Source organism: Carassius carassius, chromosome 33 (genome assembly GCF_963082965.1).
Source record: "Carassius carassius chromosome 33, fCarCar2.1, whole genome shotgun sequence".
Taxonomy (NCBI): Eukaryota; Metazoa; Chordata; class Actinopteri; order Cypriniformes; family Cyprinidae; genus Carassius; species Carassius carassius.
In genome coordinates, this window is record NC_081787.1 from 6,944,398 (window position 1) to 6,962,728 (window position 18,331).

At 37.8% G+C, this 18,331-nt stretch overlaps 2 protein-coding genes across 2 annotated transcripts in view; both read right to left on the reverse strand.

Moving 5' to 3' along the window:
• Positions 1-220: 220 nt before the first annotated feature.
• LOC132114115 (guanine nucleotide exchange factor DBS-like) lies at positions 221-8,805 on the reverse strand. The gene is made up of 3 exons (XM_059522250.1): positions 8,673-8,805; positions 575-643; positions 221-417 (listed from the first exon to the last, which is right to left on the reverse strand). The coding sequence occupies exons 1-3, from the start codon at positions 8,728-8,730 to the stop codon at positions 221-223; spliced, it is 324 nt and encodes a 107-aa protein (XP_059378233.1). The 5' UTR covers positions 8,731-8,805.
• A 1,682-nt stretch (positions 8,806-10,487) lies between these two features.
• Positions 10,488-18,331, reverse strand: part of LOC132113617 (phospholipid-transporting ATPase IG-like) — a 64,564-nt gene continuing 56,720 nt past the window's right edge. The window contains exons 29-31 of the mRNA XM_059521472.1: positions 16,457-16,565; positions 13,816-13,846; positions 10,488-13,027 (exon numbers count right to left, since the gene is read on the reverse strand). Of these exons, the coding sequence (XP_059377455.1) occupies positions 16,461-16,565 (105 nt within the window). The 3' untranslated portion in view covers positions 10,488-13,027; positions 13,816-13,846; positions 16,457-16,460. The remainder of the gene's footprint in view (positions 13,028-13,815; positions 13,847-16,456; positions 16,566-18,331) is intronic.

Consider the following 18,331-nt stretch of genomic DNA (forward strand, 5'->3'; position numbering starts at 1 on the left):
AACATGATATTTTAAACAACCAGAATATCTGAACATAAAGTATGTATGTAAATGTACACTGGCATTTGTTTGCATTGTACGGAGGGATAAATATATTCTTTCATCCTAAAAGAGACTTGCTGTATTGTATCTACAATAATTACAAAGACATTTGCATATTTAGCACACTAACATACATTGATTTGAATAGCTTAATTTGTGTAAGAGCTATTGCAAGGCTTTATGTGAAGAGAATACATAAGGGACTGTTGCTGTACTGCAATGCAGTGAGATGGAGAGGCTTCTTTATATTAGACACAAACCTCGGGATCAGTGTGAGGTATGAAAGAACTTTGGCCAGAGCTTCTTCAGGAATGTCACTGAAAGCAGAGCATTCTGGGAGAGTGATGATGACACTAGAGTCCTCACCACGTCCCCCTGGAATTCATAAAACATCAAATTATAAGTTTCTCAGTCAAGCACAAATTCTGTGGCACTGTTCCAAATTTATCTGACATGTTTAGACAAGCTATTAATCCACATGCATAAAATCCTTATACTTCACGTCTCCAAAAACAGAAACTGGAAACCCCACCTGATAAATAGGCCACTTGTTTCTCAATGTAGCCGGCCACTTCCTGCATACTCACAGGGACCGTGACCTCTGAGGAAACAATGAAGATGAGCCACATATAAATAACACAGCAGCAAGCTTTAAGTCATGTTTCTGTCAGTTCATGTGGTTTAGTCACAGTTATGTGAAATGTCAGGAACAGCACCACCTATTGTTCACATGTACAAACCACAAGTAGCTGTAAATCTCAGTGCTATTTAAAATGAGTTATGGTCTGTTAATAGACTCCTCAGTGAAAATGACAACATTAGTAGTGAAGGGAAGGAGATGTGTAGCCAAGTATAGTGTCCCATACACAGAATTTGTGCTCTGCATTTAACCCATGGCTATACACGGCAGTGAGTATTGAACAAACACCATGAACTCACACAGTGGGCAGCCATTTTTACTGTGGCCCCATGGGGAACATTTGGGGTTTGGTGTCCTACTCAAGGGTCTCACCACTAGAGCTTAAGATCTTTGTTTAAATCTTAATTTATATCATCTTACGTGGGCTCGGGCTTGCGCTCCGGTTTGCAAGGTAAATGAGTCATGTGATGTGTTTCGATAAGCGCGAGAAAGATGCGAAAATGGATGCTAGGTGTAACGGAGGCTTGCCTCTGGCGATTACGTTTTGGTTGCACCAGCAACTAAAGCAAACTCTGAGGTGTGGAAAAGTTTTGACCATGTTTATAATGAGAGAATATTGACGCACCATCAGTGAGCGCAGGAATGCAATGAAGCCATCTACAGTGGATTCAATCATTTTCCTCCACAAAAACATGTAGGCTTAGACTAATCTCTGCGAGTAAAGGTTTTTCATGATAACTAAATATTCATTGAGCCTTAAATGCATAATGTGGACAGAGTATTTAAGCTAATGTTGGCATTATTCTTTTATTAAATACCAGCTGCTAGTGCTTAGCAAATCCGGCGAAGCCTTTATCTTAATTTCGTTATTGCCAAATACCCATCTCAATTTAAAATTTATCTTAATTAATTTGTTAAAAAAGACTCGTTTTATTGGTGCGTTGGTCTATTTATAGGCTAAATGAGCTATGTCTATTTAGAGTGCTGAGATGTTAAGATGTTACAGAGGACTTATTTTGTGGCCTAGTGGTTAGAGAGTTTGACTCCTAACCCTAGGGTTGTGGGTTCGAATCTCGGGCCGGCAATACCACGACTTAGGTGCCCTTGAGCAAGGCACCGAACCCCCAACTGCTCCCTGCTCCCTGGCTGCCCACTGCTCCGGGTGTCTGTTCACAGTGTGTGTGTGTTCACTGCTGTGTGTGTGTGCACTTTGGATGGGTTAAATGCAGAGCACGAATTCTGAGTATGGGTCACCATACTTGGCTGAATGTCACTTCACTTTCACTCACTTCACTTTCTTTATTCCAACTTCCAAGTGGTCTAGTCTACGTTAGTTATGAATAAATTATGTTAAAGCATGTATAAATGACTCATTCTTGACAAAAGGCAAAAGAGCTGTGGGTGTGCGCACATTTGAATAATGTCGGGTTGTAAACGTGTTCGGGCTTTTAAAAAGCTATCAATCAAAATGTACTTGTCGGGCTCGGGTCATGTCGGGCCTAACTTTTATGGCCCGATTACAGTTCTACTCACCGCAGTCAGGGTATTAAAGGTGGAAGAGAGCGCTCATTCACTCCCACCACCTACAATCCCTGCTGCTACCGAGACTCAAAACCGGGACCTTTGGGTTGCAAGTGCCAAGTACTTATACTAGTAGTTAGTAGCAATGAGTCTAATGCATTCATGTCTGCAGAACCATCAAGATGGAGTGTAGCCAGAGACAGAACAAGAAGAGATGGTTTGCTTTCCTTTGAGCCTCGTCTCATACTACAATACACCGCAAGTGGAGGTTGACAATAAAGGATGTGTTAAAATTACACATGGACCAACACTGGCCTCCAGTGACTTCACCATGAACTCACTTCATGTGTCTGCAGAAAACAAAAGCTAATAAATTCTGCAAAGAAAAATACAATACTCTAGAAAATTAATTATTTTGGGTCAAGTTACAGAAAACCATGCTTCTTTTCACAATACAATGTTCTTCCATACAATGTAAAAAAAGTATTTAGCAGTTTAGTTCTTTCAATTACTTTTTTAAAACCTTGAACACATCGGTCAAGCAGAAAAACTTATCAGCCGATGCCGATATTTGAAAAATATCGGTCGACCACTAGAGGTGGCACGGTTCGCTGAAGAAAAAAAAAAAGAACCACACATGGTTCAGCATGCGTTGGGACTGCGGTTCAACTTAAATCTGACAAAGCATCTGTAATACGGTTTGCACCATATAACACGTAAAACAAACAGGGTCTAATATATGTTTCTGTTGATGGATGCCATTCTGGATTCCCACACATTACAATAACAGCGATGAGGAAAAAAAAACGGACAAATCATTAACCTTTGATCAATGTGAATGACTTATGCTGGAATATGAGCAGTCATTTATTCCGTCATCATCCGGGTGCTGATACCACACGTTAATGTGTGTTTAAACTAAACTCATTTAAGCTTTGTCAGTTTAAACATTTGAGAGCCAAAGGACGCAAGCTCGCGAGCGCGCAGTGAGAGGAATTGTGCGCTCACCCGAAGCGTGCAAACCCGTGCCTCAGAACGCGCAAATATTAAGCTCTCTCTGAAGTATTGTGTTTAAATGGACAAATTCACACAAAATTTATGTCAAAATGCCCGTCTTGGTAATTATCCTACAGCAGACATAGACGACTGAACGTAGACCTACTATATCAGTGCATTCTCTTAAAGTGACAGTCTTTATATTAATCGAACAGCAACAACAAAGAAATCACTCACTGCTCTTGATTAAAAAGCTTTTATAACTTTAATAAAAAATAATATTTAATTTATACAGTCCAATATGCAATGCTGTTTTACATTTGATTACTTTATTCAATTTCTGTACCTAAAAACTTATGCTAGACCTGTCAAAAAAAAAAAAAAAGCCTGAAAATCACTGTTTATTGTTTGTATCTTTGCTCTATTGTATTTATTTGTGCTGTTGCTTGTAGTTGGATAGAATATTCTTCTTTTTTTTAATTAGAAAGTACAGTTTTTCCATAAACATAGCACATACCGAACTGTACCGAAACTGTGACTCTAAAACCGTGAAACAAACCGAACCGAAAAAAAGTTGAACCGTGCCACCCCTATCGACCACTAATACAGACCCTCTCATCCCACTATAGTAATACAATCTCTGGATTCTCCACAAAGTTTGGAAATTTTCTACAATCTATAAATTTGGTACATTAAGTAAATATGAGATTTCTTTTATTCTTTTATTATTATTTTACATTGTTGTTTGACTGTACAATGACTGAAGATCAGTGTAGAATTTAATCTTGTGGATGGACCTTCAGCAAGTCCTCTTGCAGTTGAATCAATCAAAGTGCTTTGCAGACATAATGGGAATGACATGACAAAGTTTGAAATTGGACAAAGTTGTAAGCAGTGTTTGGAATAACGGCGTTTAAAAGAACTGCGTTAGGTAACGACGTTATTTTTTCAGTAACTGGGTAATCTAACTAATTACTTTTCCCGTCGTTACAACGCCGTTAACGTTACTGAACGTTAAATGGGGTGCGTTACTATGCATTGATTTAATATGCAATCCGAACGCACCCTTGGCTCATTTAGCGAGTGAGCAGGTGGGTCAATAACGAGATAAGCGAGTATGATTGGCTAAGGCAGAGTCATGTGTTTCATGGTAGCCAATCAGAGCCAGTGTTTTTACACACACGCGCCAGCGGCGCCAAACACACACAGTCACACACACGCAACAGCTACACCGAGATTCGTGTAGAAATGGCGGGTCAGGAGCAATCCGATGAAAAGTTGACATTTTCAAGGTGGAGATATAAGCACTACTTCAAATTCATTGTAGTCAAAGGCAAGAACGTGCATGTAATGTGTGACACACGCATCTACAAAGCTAGTGGCCAAAAACACTTTTCTTACAAAGAGTGCAGGATAAAACTCTTGCTGTCTGTTGACGTGCAATAAATCTCGAAAGTTATGTACGAACACCTGTCTGTTCTACTTATTTCAACTGACTTGTGAAAACTGCTAAATTTCAAATCACATGAGCCAATATTTTATTCACAATAGAACATAGATAACATAGCAAATGTTTAAACTGAGAATTTTTACACTTTTATCCACTTACTTAGCTCATTTAAAATTTAATGCCTGCTACAGGTCTCAAAAAAGTTGGCACGGGGGCAACAAATGGCTAAAAAAGCAAGCAGTTTTGAAAAGATTCAGCTGGGAGAACATCTAGTGATTAATTAAGTTAATTGATATCAGGTCTGTAACATAATTAGCTATAAAAGCTTTGTCTTAGAGAAGCAGAGTCTCTCAGAAGTAAAGATGGGCAGAGGCTCTCCAATCTGTGAAAGACTGCGTAAAGAAATTGTGGAAAACTTTAAAAACAATGTTCCTCAACGTCAAATTGCAAAGGCTTTGCAAATCTCATCATCTACAGTGCATAACATCATCAAAAGATTCAGAGAAACTGGAGAAATCTCTGTGCGTAAGGGACAAGGCCGGAGACCTTTATTGGATGCCCGTGGTCTTCGGGCTCTCAGACGACACTGCATCACTCATCGGCATGATTGTGTCAATGACATTACTAAATGGGCCCAGGAATACTTTCAGAAACCACTGTCGGTAAACACAATCCGCCGTGCCATCAGCAGATGCCAACTAAAGCTCTATCATGCAAAAAGGAAGCCATATGTGAACATGGTCCAGAAGCGCCGTCGTGTCCTGTGGGCCAAGGCTCATTTAAAATGGACTATTTCAAAGTGGAATAGTGTTTTATGGTCAGATGAGTCCAAATTTGACATTCTTGTTGGAAATCACGGACGCCGTGTCCTCCCGGCTAAAGAGGAGGGAGACCTTCCAGCATGTTATCAGCGTTCAGTTCAAAAGCCAGCATCTCTGATGGTATGGGGGTGCATAAGTGCATAGAGAACATTTGGCGCATCATTAAACGAAAAATACGTCAAAGACGACCACGAACTCTTCAGCAGCTGGAAATCTATATAAGGCAAGAATGGGACCAAATTCCAACAGCAAAACTCCAGCAACTCATAGCCTCAATGCCCAGACGTCTTCAAACTGTTTTGAAAAGAAAAGGAGATGCTACACCATGGTAAACATGCCCCGTCCCAACTATTTTGAGACCTGTAGCAGAAATCAAAATTGAAATGAGCTCATTTTGTGCATCAAATTGTAAACTTTCTCAGTTTAAACATTTGCTATGTTATCTATGTTCTATTGTGAATAAAATATTGGCTCATGTGATTTGAAAGTCTTTTAGTTTTCATTTTATTAAAATTTAAAAAACGTCCCAACTTTTCCGGAATTCGGGTTGTAGCTTAAATATGAGTCCTCTATCTATTATGTTGCTTAGGCTGGTGAAAAGTTGTTTCATCTGAATCAGGAGATAAATATGCACAGATCAAACAAAGTTTAGAAGTGAAAACAGTCCAAAATGGTTCTTAACAAATATGTTGATGGATTTTGATGTGCGAGGACAATAGGGGATGGACTAAACTAGAGGAAGTGATATTATTATTATGGACTCATATTTTGGCCAGAAGCAACTGTTTGAAGTCAAAACCCTTTACTGATGGATTTGTTATAAATATGCAGCTTTTTGCTTTTCACAATGTTAACTGATTTGACTGATGTGTGTGGATTATTTCTTTTATCAGCTGTTTGGATTCTGACTGCACCCATTCACTGCACAGGATCCGTTGGTGAGTCAGGGATGTAATGCAAAATTTCTCCAAATCTGTCCTGATGAAGAAACAGGCTCAACTACATCTTGGATGGCCTGATGGAGAGTAAATGTTCAGCTAATTGTCATGTTTGGGTGAACTATTCCTTTAATTTTAAGAATTATATTAAGACATTATCTTACTTTCCATTTTATATTTATTGCATATACTAAGTCACTAAATCTTAAATAATGGTTTATTTTTGCTCATCATGTTTGATCTGCCATGTGTTCAGGCTTTATGCGAAAGGCAGCATCGCCCTTCTAAAACAACACAGATGGAAAACCACACCTTATACTCCTGAGGGTGTTCAGAGATATCAACAAGTCTGTGTAAAATAATTCAGGTGCCATCTTAACTCAGTCTGAAATCTGCTCATTAAATAAACCTGTAGTGCTCAGTAGCAACACATAGACCATGATCTGTCCTTTCAGTCTGAACCATGCTCAGATTCAGAGAAAAAAGTGTGAAAACTGATATCAAAAAAAAAAAAAGGACAAATCAGTTTCAGTGTTGCATAATTGCTGCATTTTGATTGACATTTATATTTGATTGAAAAAGGCTTAGGTGTTAAATACATTTTAATGAAGGCTGTTAAGCCAAAATGTGCTTTTATACTTAAAATTTAGAAAAAGCACCAATCCTCAAACATTGACTACCTTAGAAAAACATGTTTTTAGATACATTAATCCTAAAAGTATTTTGATACTTTAGTTACACATACACGTGTATGAATGTTAATTTATTTCATATCAACTCAAATTGAATTTCACAAAATGTTTTGGTTTTCAATCGTTTGTGGTTGATGTGATGAACACCTGACTTCAAATCATGATGACTTCACATATCTTAAAAAAAAAAAAAAAAAAAAAAAAAAATCACATTGACAAAGTGAATATATTTGTGAGAAAAACTCAAGTATCTTTGGTTTACAGATTCCAGTTGATTTGATCATTTATCATACATTCATAAATTATGTGTGGCCACTATATCTGGTATAAATGTGATAGCTTTGCGAATGCAAATGCCAGAAGATTAGTGTTAACACATTCATTTCCATTTCCTTCAACACAGAGTAAATCAATTTTATAATAAATATTCAATTTATTTTTTTATTCTGAAGTTTAAATCCAGATCTAAGTAGGACCCCAGATTACAAATTTTCCCACTAAAGTTTTTATGCTCATATGCTGCATAAACCTGAACGTACAGTCATGCAAGGTGGATGGAAGAATGAAAGGATCAGTTTATATTTGAGGATTATCTAAACAGAGCATTCAAAGCGAGTTTAGCTTTAAAACAGCACCTCAGAAAGCTAATTCAGGTTTACATATACATTTAATCATAATTGTGAACTTGACTGTGAATTAAAAAAAATGTATTCAGATTTCTCAAATATACTGAGGAATACTAACATCGCTCTCTTTTTTTTATTTTTAGCAAATTCTGACGTGCTGCAGCATGGATGATATCTAAGCCCAGACAGGTGTTCATAATGGCTGTGTCAGAATGGTGTTGTGAACCAGGCTCGGCCTGAGAGGAACTGCTGTCTCGTATTACACTGCATCATTACAACATATCAAACAAACACCTTTCCAAAGCTTTACTTTAACACAGACGTGACGCTTGCTCTCACATAAAAATAACCCCAACACTGAGACAGATGCCAACAACCCGAGATATAATAAAGTAAATATTAAATAATACACTCCAAATGGAGTGATTCAGACTTGTAAACCTTTAAATGCATTAAAGTGCCCAAGGATTGCCCAAGATGCTGAATCATGGTCTTAAGAGCATTCTCTGGGTTTAAAACAGAATTTAGAGCCAGCGAGAAGGGCAGGGGGTTAATATCAGTGCTCTACTTCCTGTGTCTTGGCGCCCATTTGTAATTTAGACAGTCTATTTTCATCTGTCAATCTCGCTACTGGCCCAAATTCAGCTTACTGTATCTGTCCATCAAAATGCTCTTAATATTTGGGTTTCAGGAAAATGTTAACATGTTAACAACTTATGGTTCTGGAATTCCTCTCCTTTTCAATTACAGAAAGATTGAGTTTGGTCCATTCAAGAAGATTATCAAATTATAAAATCTAGGTTATGGACAAAACTCCATTAAGTTAAAAATAGCATACATAATCCTTGCAATTCTACAGAAATCGCCAGTGAAGATCCTGAGAAACTGATGCCCTTAGGAACAAAAATAATAGTTTTAAAGATACATAATATGAACATATACTTACGATGCAGCGTGTTCTCCAGCTCTGAGCCTGCCTGCAAAAGGTTGTAATAGCCCTCCATATCTTTCTCAGGCTCCTGAGGAGAGGCAGAGCCATCAGAGGCTGTTCCCAGAGAGGAGTGACTTGACTCTGGGCCCGTCAGGCCCTCACATCCCACTCCACCTTGGATTCATCTCACACATCCTGTGAACAAGTCCCAGCTGAAGCTTGACTTCAGATCCGTGCCGCCACTCAAACTCCCAGAACTGAACTCCCCAAGTCACCTTGAGCAGGAGCAAGTGCATCCAGAAAGACCCCCGTTGGAGGAAACAGGATCCAGAAATATCTATGGCAAACAGCCTGCTGCAGACGATAGTGGCATTGCAATATCACATCTCAGCTTAAACACACACACACACACACACACACACACACGTCAGGGAGGAGCAGAGAGAATGAGGTCCTTTCTCGAAAGTGTTTCCTGTCCACAGTGCTGATTGTGTGCTCTTTAAAAACACACAGCACATACTCCCTCTGGCTGCACTGCTCTTAGACTCATACTATTGACACTCTGCCAACTCCCTCCCCATTGACTTTCTCCACTGTGGAGTTTAGACTCCGCCTCCTGCTGATCTCCACCCTTCTCATTGGTCAGTTTTCCCTCACAGGCAGAGCTTAAACTTTCACTGCTGTAAAGATCCCTGCAAGCTGTATTACACACATTCCCACCCTTACTCGCTCTTACAAACACACAGGCAGCCTGTTCTGAATATCACTATTGACAGCAAAACTATTTTTTCTTCCTAGACTAAGGAGTTTCATTGTTCAGAATACAGAAAAGTATGACGCGTGGGAAAATTGCACAAAAGCCAAACAGCTACGTGAATAAGAAGCATTGTTGTCAAAGAACACACTATTTATGATTCTACAGCCGCAGAAACAGCATTACATGGCATTACAGTCTGTATTCATTACACACATCCTCTGCAGTTGTTGGACAGAGTCAGAGAAACTGCTTTTAACATATAAAGACAAATAAAGATCAATACCAATAACAAACCTTGAGCAAGATCTTCATCAAAATATTGTTTAAGTGTTAATATTATTATTATATAAACTAGGGGTCAAACATTCAGAATAATTAAGATTATTCTTCAGGTGTCACATGATCCTTCAGAAATTATTGTAGACTATGTTGATTTGCATAGCTTACTATCAATTTTGAAAATGTTTAGATCCTTTGATGAATTTTCAAAAGATAATCATTCATTTGAAATATATATTTTTTAACATTATAAATGTCTTTACTGTCACTTTTGATCAATTTAATGCAAACTTTTCAATGGTAGTGCATCACGGTTTCCACAAAAATAGTATGCATCACAATGGTTTTCAACATCGATATAATAATAAGAAATGCTTCTTGAGAAGTAATGATGCTTAAAATTCAGGTTTGCATCAGAAATAAACTACATTTTAAAATGTATTCAGACAAAAAAGTTATTTTACACTGTAAAAATAATTCACAATAATACAGTTTTTACTGTTTTTGTTATTACGAACTTCCAACTTTTATTCATGAACATCATGATTTGAAGTAGACATGTATGCATGCATATCTTTATTATTAAGATAAAGCTATTCATGCACACTTAATTCAAGCGCAAAAAAAAAAAATTTAGGACTATTATGTCCATGTACTAGTCCTATAGTGGATCAAATTCATTTTTAAATGTATGAATATTATGATGCTATTTTAGTTACTCTGACGCCCTATAAAGTGCATGTATAACATTTCTACAAATTACCAAAAAATATAAAACTTCAGACACAAATGTCTTCTTTCAAAACAGCTTTTATTAAAGTTTTTTTTTTTTTTTTTTAAACAGACTGGTCTTGAGAGGTACATTCAGATCAGCTGGAGCCTGAGGGACATGATGGAGGAAGTAGGGCTGATCGTGCTAGTGCCTGATTCAATTTATAGCAACACGCCACAGCCCTGCCTCACTTTCCACAATCAGGCCGCCTTTCTCAGCCTTATTTTTTTTTGGACGTTTTCTTTTTCTTACAAAAATGGCTCAAAAAGTTTCATTAAAAATACAATCAAATATTCATATTTATATATATATTCAGGCAACATGAGAATCCAATAATTATTATAAGCTTTGAAAATAGCATCTCTGAAGTAATTTAAAGGTCTGTTTGGAAATTTCCAACATTGCAGGCAAGTTCTGTTTTCCCCTCCCAAACTGAGCTGAACAAACACATGGATGTGTCTTCATCTTGGTATGAGTGTGTATGTGCTCACCAGGGTTCAGTCCAGTGGTGGTGGCATTAGTAGTCACACATGCATCAAGAAAAAAAAAAACATTGGGCTAATGTTCACAATGAAACATCATACCGACTGGCCTCACCGGTCTAGTTGAAAGCAAATGTAAATAGAGCTCTGATAAATTCTCTCTGGAAAGCTCAAGATGTAATAAGAAATGAAAAGGCCTGGCGGTTACGCAGGGCTGTGATACAGCTGGATTAAGCCCAGCCCGAGACTGAGCTGATCTTAAGATGCTTAGCATCATGACACAGTCATAGGTCTAACACACACCACTTACCCTTGCATAATCCACACACACACACACACACACTTGAAAATAGTTAAAGTAGCAATGTAGCATCTTACATACGGCATTGTTTTAGGATAAACATAATCAAGAAATGTGCCCGATTACAGAACATGCCAGGCAGTGGATTTTTTAATACCCATTTTGGGTTACAAGCAGAGAGAAGAATGGAATGGGTCATTCATATTAAAGGGACACAAAGATTTCAGCTGCATTCACATCATATATTAAGGGAGGATCAACAGGACTGAGCTCTGACCACAGAAATACCCCAGAGCTGCTGGTTTACAGGGTCTGTGTATAGAAACTCAATCTGTTCAACAGCAGATTTCACAGGCAAAAAATAATAATAATAATAAATAATAATAAAAAAAACAGTTGGCACAAGCTGATAATGATTAACAAGTTAAGAGAAAGAAATACCACACAAATACAACATTTGTGAGAATAATAAATAGAATCACATAATCAAGAACAAAATAATTCAATTATAATCTAAAAAGTGACTGAAATCATGGCACGTAGAAATGGAATGTATTTAGAAGTAAAAAATGACATGCCCTCCAAACCACTAGAGGGCACATCCGAATTCAATATGCATCTAACCCAAAGCTCCTATTTCATCAATCTAAGCTCCACTGTTTATAAGTGATTCTTTCAGTAACCTCAAAAGTTAAATGTATGCATGTGGATGTGAAAGCGTGTTTTTGAGCACTGGCCTAATATATATAGCTGACACATTCAATATAAATGGCATTAATGGCTCAACAGTGAATAGATGCTGCTGAACTCGGACTTCCTCTGAAATTTGCAATTAACTCTGCATCGAGAAGCAATCCTAATGTGTGCCGTAACCATAGATAATCTATCTTCAAGGAAAAACTGAAGAGAGCCGGTTGCCCGGTTAAATGGAACCGCTCTCTCTCTGTCTTTTTTTGGCATCAAACAACACTTTCCACACTTTTCACTAGCACAATTTGTAACCCAACTGTAAACTGATCCCCGTTTCAACAAAGAGTAAAATTCAAAGACATTATAAGAAATATCTGAAGAAAATCTGTAATTGATTTTCTATTTCTCACACACGCGTACACATACGGAGTTATTGGGCTCCGTGGGATATTACAGAACTCTATGTGGTCGAACAAACAGCAGATTGTTGAAATGCAGCTTTTATACCCATAGGGTCAGGGCCCGCAGTGCAGCATCTTAGAGAGAGCTCACATTTAGGAATCTTGAACGGCTACATTATCACAAAACTCTAATCTACGATTTGGGATTGTGATCACAGCTGGTAACCGAACACAAAAGGGGCCTGTCTGCCTACAAAGTTAAGAAAATCAGAGAGTATGGAGAGTGGCCTTTATGGGACTTTTTTGGGGGTGATCAGGAAAGACAACCAATTAGGAGGAACCAGGAGGAGCAGGGATGTTGGTTCATTCTGTAGCAGTCGAGCGTAACTTGACGATTTTGCCATTGATGCATTCATCCCGGTAGGTTTGAATATGAGAGTTTGGCACCAGGGCAGGGCAAAAACGTTTTTGTGGAATCGTGCTGGGATGGAAGGCTTTAAGATAAGATGTAACAGGAAAGCAGTTTAAGTTGGTTCAAGTGTCATGATTCATTTAAACAGGCAAGAGGAAGTGCAGCGCCCCCGGCAGATGTGAGGGGCCCATCAGTAGTTTTAACCAAAGGCTGTCTGTGCCCATCACAGTGGTGCTCGTTCAGATGCTTGTAGGAGAGAGGAGTGACAGGAGCCATCTGTGGTGCAAAAAAAAACATCACCACAAAAAAACACTTTAGCACACAAAAATATATTAACAGTGGAATAGGAAAGATAAGATTGGCAACAGTGTTTTAAGTTCATCTCTTAATTGACTGGTTCATAAAAAACAACCAGACTAAATACATAAACCCAGATCATTCTGTACACAACACCAACCCTAAACCAAATCAATCTCATATGCACCAAAGAACCATCCTAATCAGAGGAGGATCTGGTTGCCAGGAATGATTCACACATATTATTAGACCAAATAAACGCTCATGTGAATCCTGGTTCAAGGAATGTTCTGGAATTAAAACAAGTTACTCAATGTCACAGTTGCTGTTGATTATCCCAAATGACCTGAATTCACCCCATTTACTCATCTTTACAAATCATTTATGTTCATGTTTTTGCAGTATTATCTAAATCTAAATTTCAGACTATACATAATTTGTAAATGTTTATAAAGGTTAACTAATCATTTAGTACCTTTATGGGAATTGGACTTTTAGCTACTGTTAACAATATGTGTTGAAGGTGGTTAGTTTCTTTCTTAGATAACTTACATTAGTATTCTACTGTACATCACTAAACAGAATATTCTTCAAATCAAAATTTGTGTTTTAACAGGTGAATTTGTCGAATTAATTGTCTGATGTACTTCTGGTTGTGCATTACTGATGTAATTCCTATGGGTGAATTTGTCGTTAAATGCAGATGTTGACGGATTAACTTGTGTCGCACCCAGAACATTCCTTTAAATCATATCGAGCGGTTTTACCTGTATGTGCATTTGAGGAATCCTCTGACAGCTGAGAAGAACAAAAGAGCAAGTTTAATGCTGGTGAATACCTCCTATCTATAGCCTCTACAATAACGTATTACAATCATCACAAATTGACCCCAAAAGCTTCAGGAACAGCTAAACATGCAGAACCAGCATAGCAGCATGCAGTACGCAAAGCATTAATGCAGGGGAACGATCACTGGAACCAAAATAATGTTATACAAAGGTTAGACCGCCGTTAGAGGAGCTGAACAACTTTCACCATCACAAAAAAATTTAAATAAATAAATTAAAATATTCCAAATTACAAGCACAATAACTACCACACCACACAAAATACACACCACAACTAAAGACACAGTGAGGCCACCATGACGCTGTTTCAACCAACTCACAAACTCATGTTGTCATTCACACACAAATCAAACCATGGAAGAGATTCACCAGAACAACATGACAGAGGACTGGTTTTGTCGGTTAATAAGGACCCAATCACAGATTAGTTGAGGAGCACATACATGGCATAATGAAGGGCAGAGCTTCATTTGGCAGGCTGAAAGGATCATATATCATTTCCATTTCTTACAGTCAACAGTACAGCACTGTGGTTGATTATTTTAACACTTATATGTGCATGTACAGTATATATATATATATATATATATATATATATATATATATATATATATATATATATATATACACACACACACACACACACACACACACACACACACACACACACACACACAGTGCTGTTTAAAAAGTTTGTGAACCCTTTTAAATTTATATCTATATTTATGCATAAATATGACCCAAAACATTAACCCAAGTCCTGAAAGTAGACAAAAAGACCCCCCCCCCCCTCCAAAAAAAAATAAAAAAATAAAATAAAATAATTTCATTAAAATATATATACACTGCCACTTACTTATTGGGAGAAATGCTCCTGTGAGTGGCAAAAGAATGTGAAACTTTGCTTTCAGTTTCTGGTGTGACCCTTTTTGCAGCAATAACTCTAAACAGCTAAATGTTTCTTGTAACTGCTGATCAGTCCTGCACAACGGCTTGTTGGAATTTTAGCCCATTTTTTCAACTCTGTGATGTTGGTAGGTTTCCTTCTATGAACTGCTTGCTTCAGGTCCTTCCACAACAGTTCAATTGGATTAAGGTCCAGACTTTGACTCAGTCATTGCAAAACATTACATTTACATTTATGAATTTAGCAGACGCTTTTATCCAAAGCGACTTACAGTGCATTCAGGCTTTACATCTTTTTTTTTTTTAACCAGTATGTGTGTTCCCTGGGAATTGAACACACAACCTTTTGCGCTGCTAACGCAATGCTCTACCACTGAGCCACAGGAATTACATTAACTTTGTTCTTCTTTAACCATTCTTTGGTCAAACAACTTGTGTGCTTGGTGTTGTTGTCTAGCTGCATGACCCACTTTCTCTTGAGATTCAATGATGGCAAGCTGTAATGGACCAGATGCAGCAAAACAGGCCCAAACTATGGTCCTACCACCACGTTTCACAGATGGGATAAGGTTCTTATGCTGGAATGCAGTGTGTGCTTTCCTCCGAACATAACGTTTCTCATTTAAACCAAAAAGTTTTATTTGAGGTCCTCCGAGATCTCCTTTGAAAGTGCCATGATACACTTCCACAAATTTAATAAAAATTTGATTGAACCCTTTTCTTAAAATAAAACAGGACAGGCACTGTCACCTGATAATCATCACATTGATTGAAAACACCCCTGAACAGATAAACTAATTTCACTTTAAAATTAAAGGCTAATCCTAGAGATTCACATGCTTTTGCCACTCACAGATAGGTAATATTGGATATATTTCCTAAATAAATGACAAAGAAACATTTGTCTCGTTTGTTTGATTGGGTTCTCCTTGTCAATTTCAGGACTTGTGCAGAAATCTGATTATGTTTTGGATCATGCTTGTGCAGAAATATAGAAAGATTTTGATTATAGGCCCTTTTTGATATTCTTAAAGTAAAAATCCCATTAAAAACCTCCACAGAGAAAGCATAACGTTAATTTTTTTTTTAAGACAGATGTTTCATTTTCAAAAAAAGGGATATTCTTTCAACGCGAGCTAGCTACCTAGCTATTTAACACAAGTTAAAATCCTATTAGGGGTTTTGCAGCATAAAAGACAGTAGTAATGTTTTCTGATATACAAAATTGGCAAAGACAAAGTACCCAGTCTTTTTGTATGTCTTTGCTTCTAATCAAATGCTGTAGCTGTAATGTTGTGAATCTCACTAAATGGTTTGATTCAAAGCACCGAATTTTAAATCTCTATGGAGAAAATCAATGGGAAAATATTTCTGCAACACCAACCACTGAAACAAAGGGGGAGGCTGCTGTGCTGCAGTGTGTCTTTTTCATAAATATGTCAAAGACTAAATGTCTTTTCAGCCAACCGATGTGAGTTCATCCTAAGGTAGGGACAATTTCCAGCAGAATTCAGAGGAAATTAAATTCATCGTACAGAGGGGGCCGACGGAACCCTAGGGGAGGAACTGCACCGACTAGGAGGCAAATCCCTTGTGGATGACTGGGGTCAGGCAATCAATTGGGGCTCTGGCTGGAAAGTCTGGGGTCTTGTACCTGTTCACACAACAGGACTGGACTCGTCTGAAAAGGTTCTCATAAGCAGGGGTCTGGTTGAAGACTGAGAGGACTGGTTGCCCCCAACATTTGACTGACTCTGCTTTTTCTGAAAGGGTGGGAGGGGGGTGAAAGACACTTAGGACAGGATGGATCAGACACACACACACACACACACACAAACAAACAAACCCAAACACAAAACTGCAGTACAGTACATCCTCCTTCAAAAAGATGATAAAACACTAAAGGTCAATTAAATTATGAGATTTCATATTTGAGGGCACCTGTTTATGCATGTTGTTAATTTCCATATAGATTATCCTTCATGGTATAATGATAATGGCCTTTTTTTTTAAACATAATCCTGCTAAATTGTACTAGATTATGAATATGACCACACTAAAAAGTCAGCCAACACTTAAACAATATAAACCCAGAAAAGACCAGAGATACCATTTAAATCCAGTTTCTTAATACTTTTGAAAAAGTGCCAAACAATTGATCTTAACTGCACTACCGTACCAAAGTCTGGGCTCAGTAAGATTCCAATCCCAAACTTTTAAGTGATACTGTTAATCACATATTATATTTAATACAATATTTAGGTAACAGTCCAATTATAACAAAGAGAGGCAAATGTAGACGCATAAGTTTGACTCTTAAACTATTCCCTATTACTGTATGTGGGGCCTCATTTAAAATGATAAAGAACAAATTTATAACGATAATGAATAATCACATTATGAAGTATTTTTTTAAATCAGGAAATTATGATAAATGCTATATTGTCTTTTACATTCCATATCAAATTATTTACCAAAGCCAAAAATTGTCCAAATTAAATGTCCTTTTTTTGTTTTTTTGCAATTGCCAATTCTAACATGACTAACATTCTCTCACACATACTAAATCTCATTCGGAATCAAACAGCACTAATGCACCCAGAAAGTCAGTGGTCTGGGTGAGAAGCGGTGTAGACTGGGCCGAGCACGCATGTAGGAAACCCCTGTATGTTTGTGTGCCACATTCTCCTGGCTGGACATGCAGAGACAGCAGGGACCGGGAACAGGCAGCTGAAGGAATCCCCATCATACCCTGCAGCCCTTACAGACACACATTCAGGACCAACCCCCACCACCACGGCTCAACTCTTAGGGACAATTCTTGCACAACACCTCAAGACAAACACCAATTTAAAGGAAATACATTAAAAAAGCCACGGTGGTCCACATTTTGACTGACATTCCAAACCCAGCACCTGTGACAAACACATTTGTATCAGAGCACAACAAGGAAGCACAGACAAACGGGAGGAGAGACAGCAGGCAGGACACTGAAGATACAGACAGGCAACCCAAAGGACGAGGGACAGTATGACAAAAAGCAGAAAAGGAGCAGGTAGAGAGACCTCAGTCACTCCAGGAAAAGCTGTGAGTGCTAGCAGTCTGCGACAGCATGAAGATTGTGGATGTTCCAGAGGAAGGAAGCCGTCGTTTCATCTACGGCACAGCACACAGGTGAGCAAGAGACCAAAGAGGACAGGAAAATTAAAGGAAGATCAAGGGTTAGAAAATGTGGGAATAAAGTTAAAGGAATAGAGATAGAGAAAATATTAAGTAGAACCCTAAGTATGTCCTGTTTGATTTAGCAGAAAGTTGACTAGCATGAATGAGTGACTAGCCCAGTCAATTCTTTGATTTATAAACAAACAAACTTTTCTAGCGGAAATTACTTGGATCACAAATAAGATATTTATGGTCTGCAGAATAAATATTAAACTATCAGGAATAAAAAAACTAACAAAAAAAAAAACGTTTGGTACCTGTAATACAAACTGTTATTTAACCTCAACACACAAGGTATCATTTTACA

What these genes read in the sequence shown, in the direction of transcription:
- LOC132114115 (XM_059522250.1), bottom strand. Translation starts at nt 8,730, where the DNA reads ATGGAGGGCTATTACAACCTTTTGCAGGCAGGCTCAGAGCTGGAGAAC. An exon ending in GCTGGAGAACACGCTGCATC is followed by an intron (nt 644 to 8,672) that starts GTAAGTATATGT and finishes TTGTTTCCTCAG; the next exon opens with AGGTCACGGTCCCTGTGAGT. An exon ending in ACAAGTGGCCTATTTATCAG is followed by an intron (nt 418 to 574) that starts GTGGGGTTTCCA and finishes TATGAATTCCAG; the next exon opens with GGGGACGTGGTGAGGACTCT.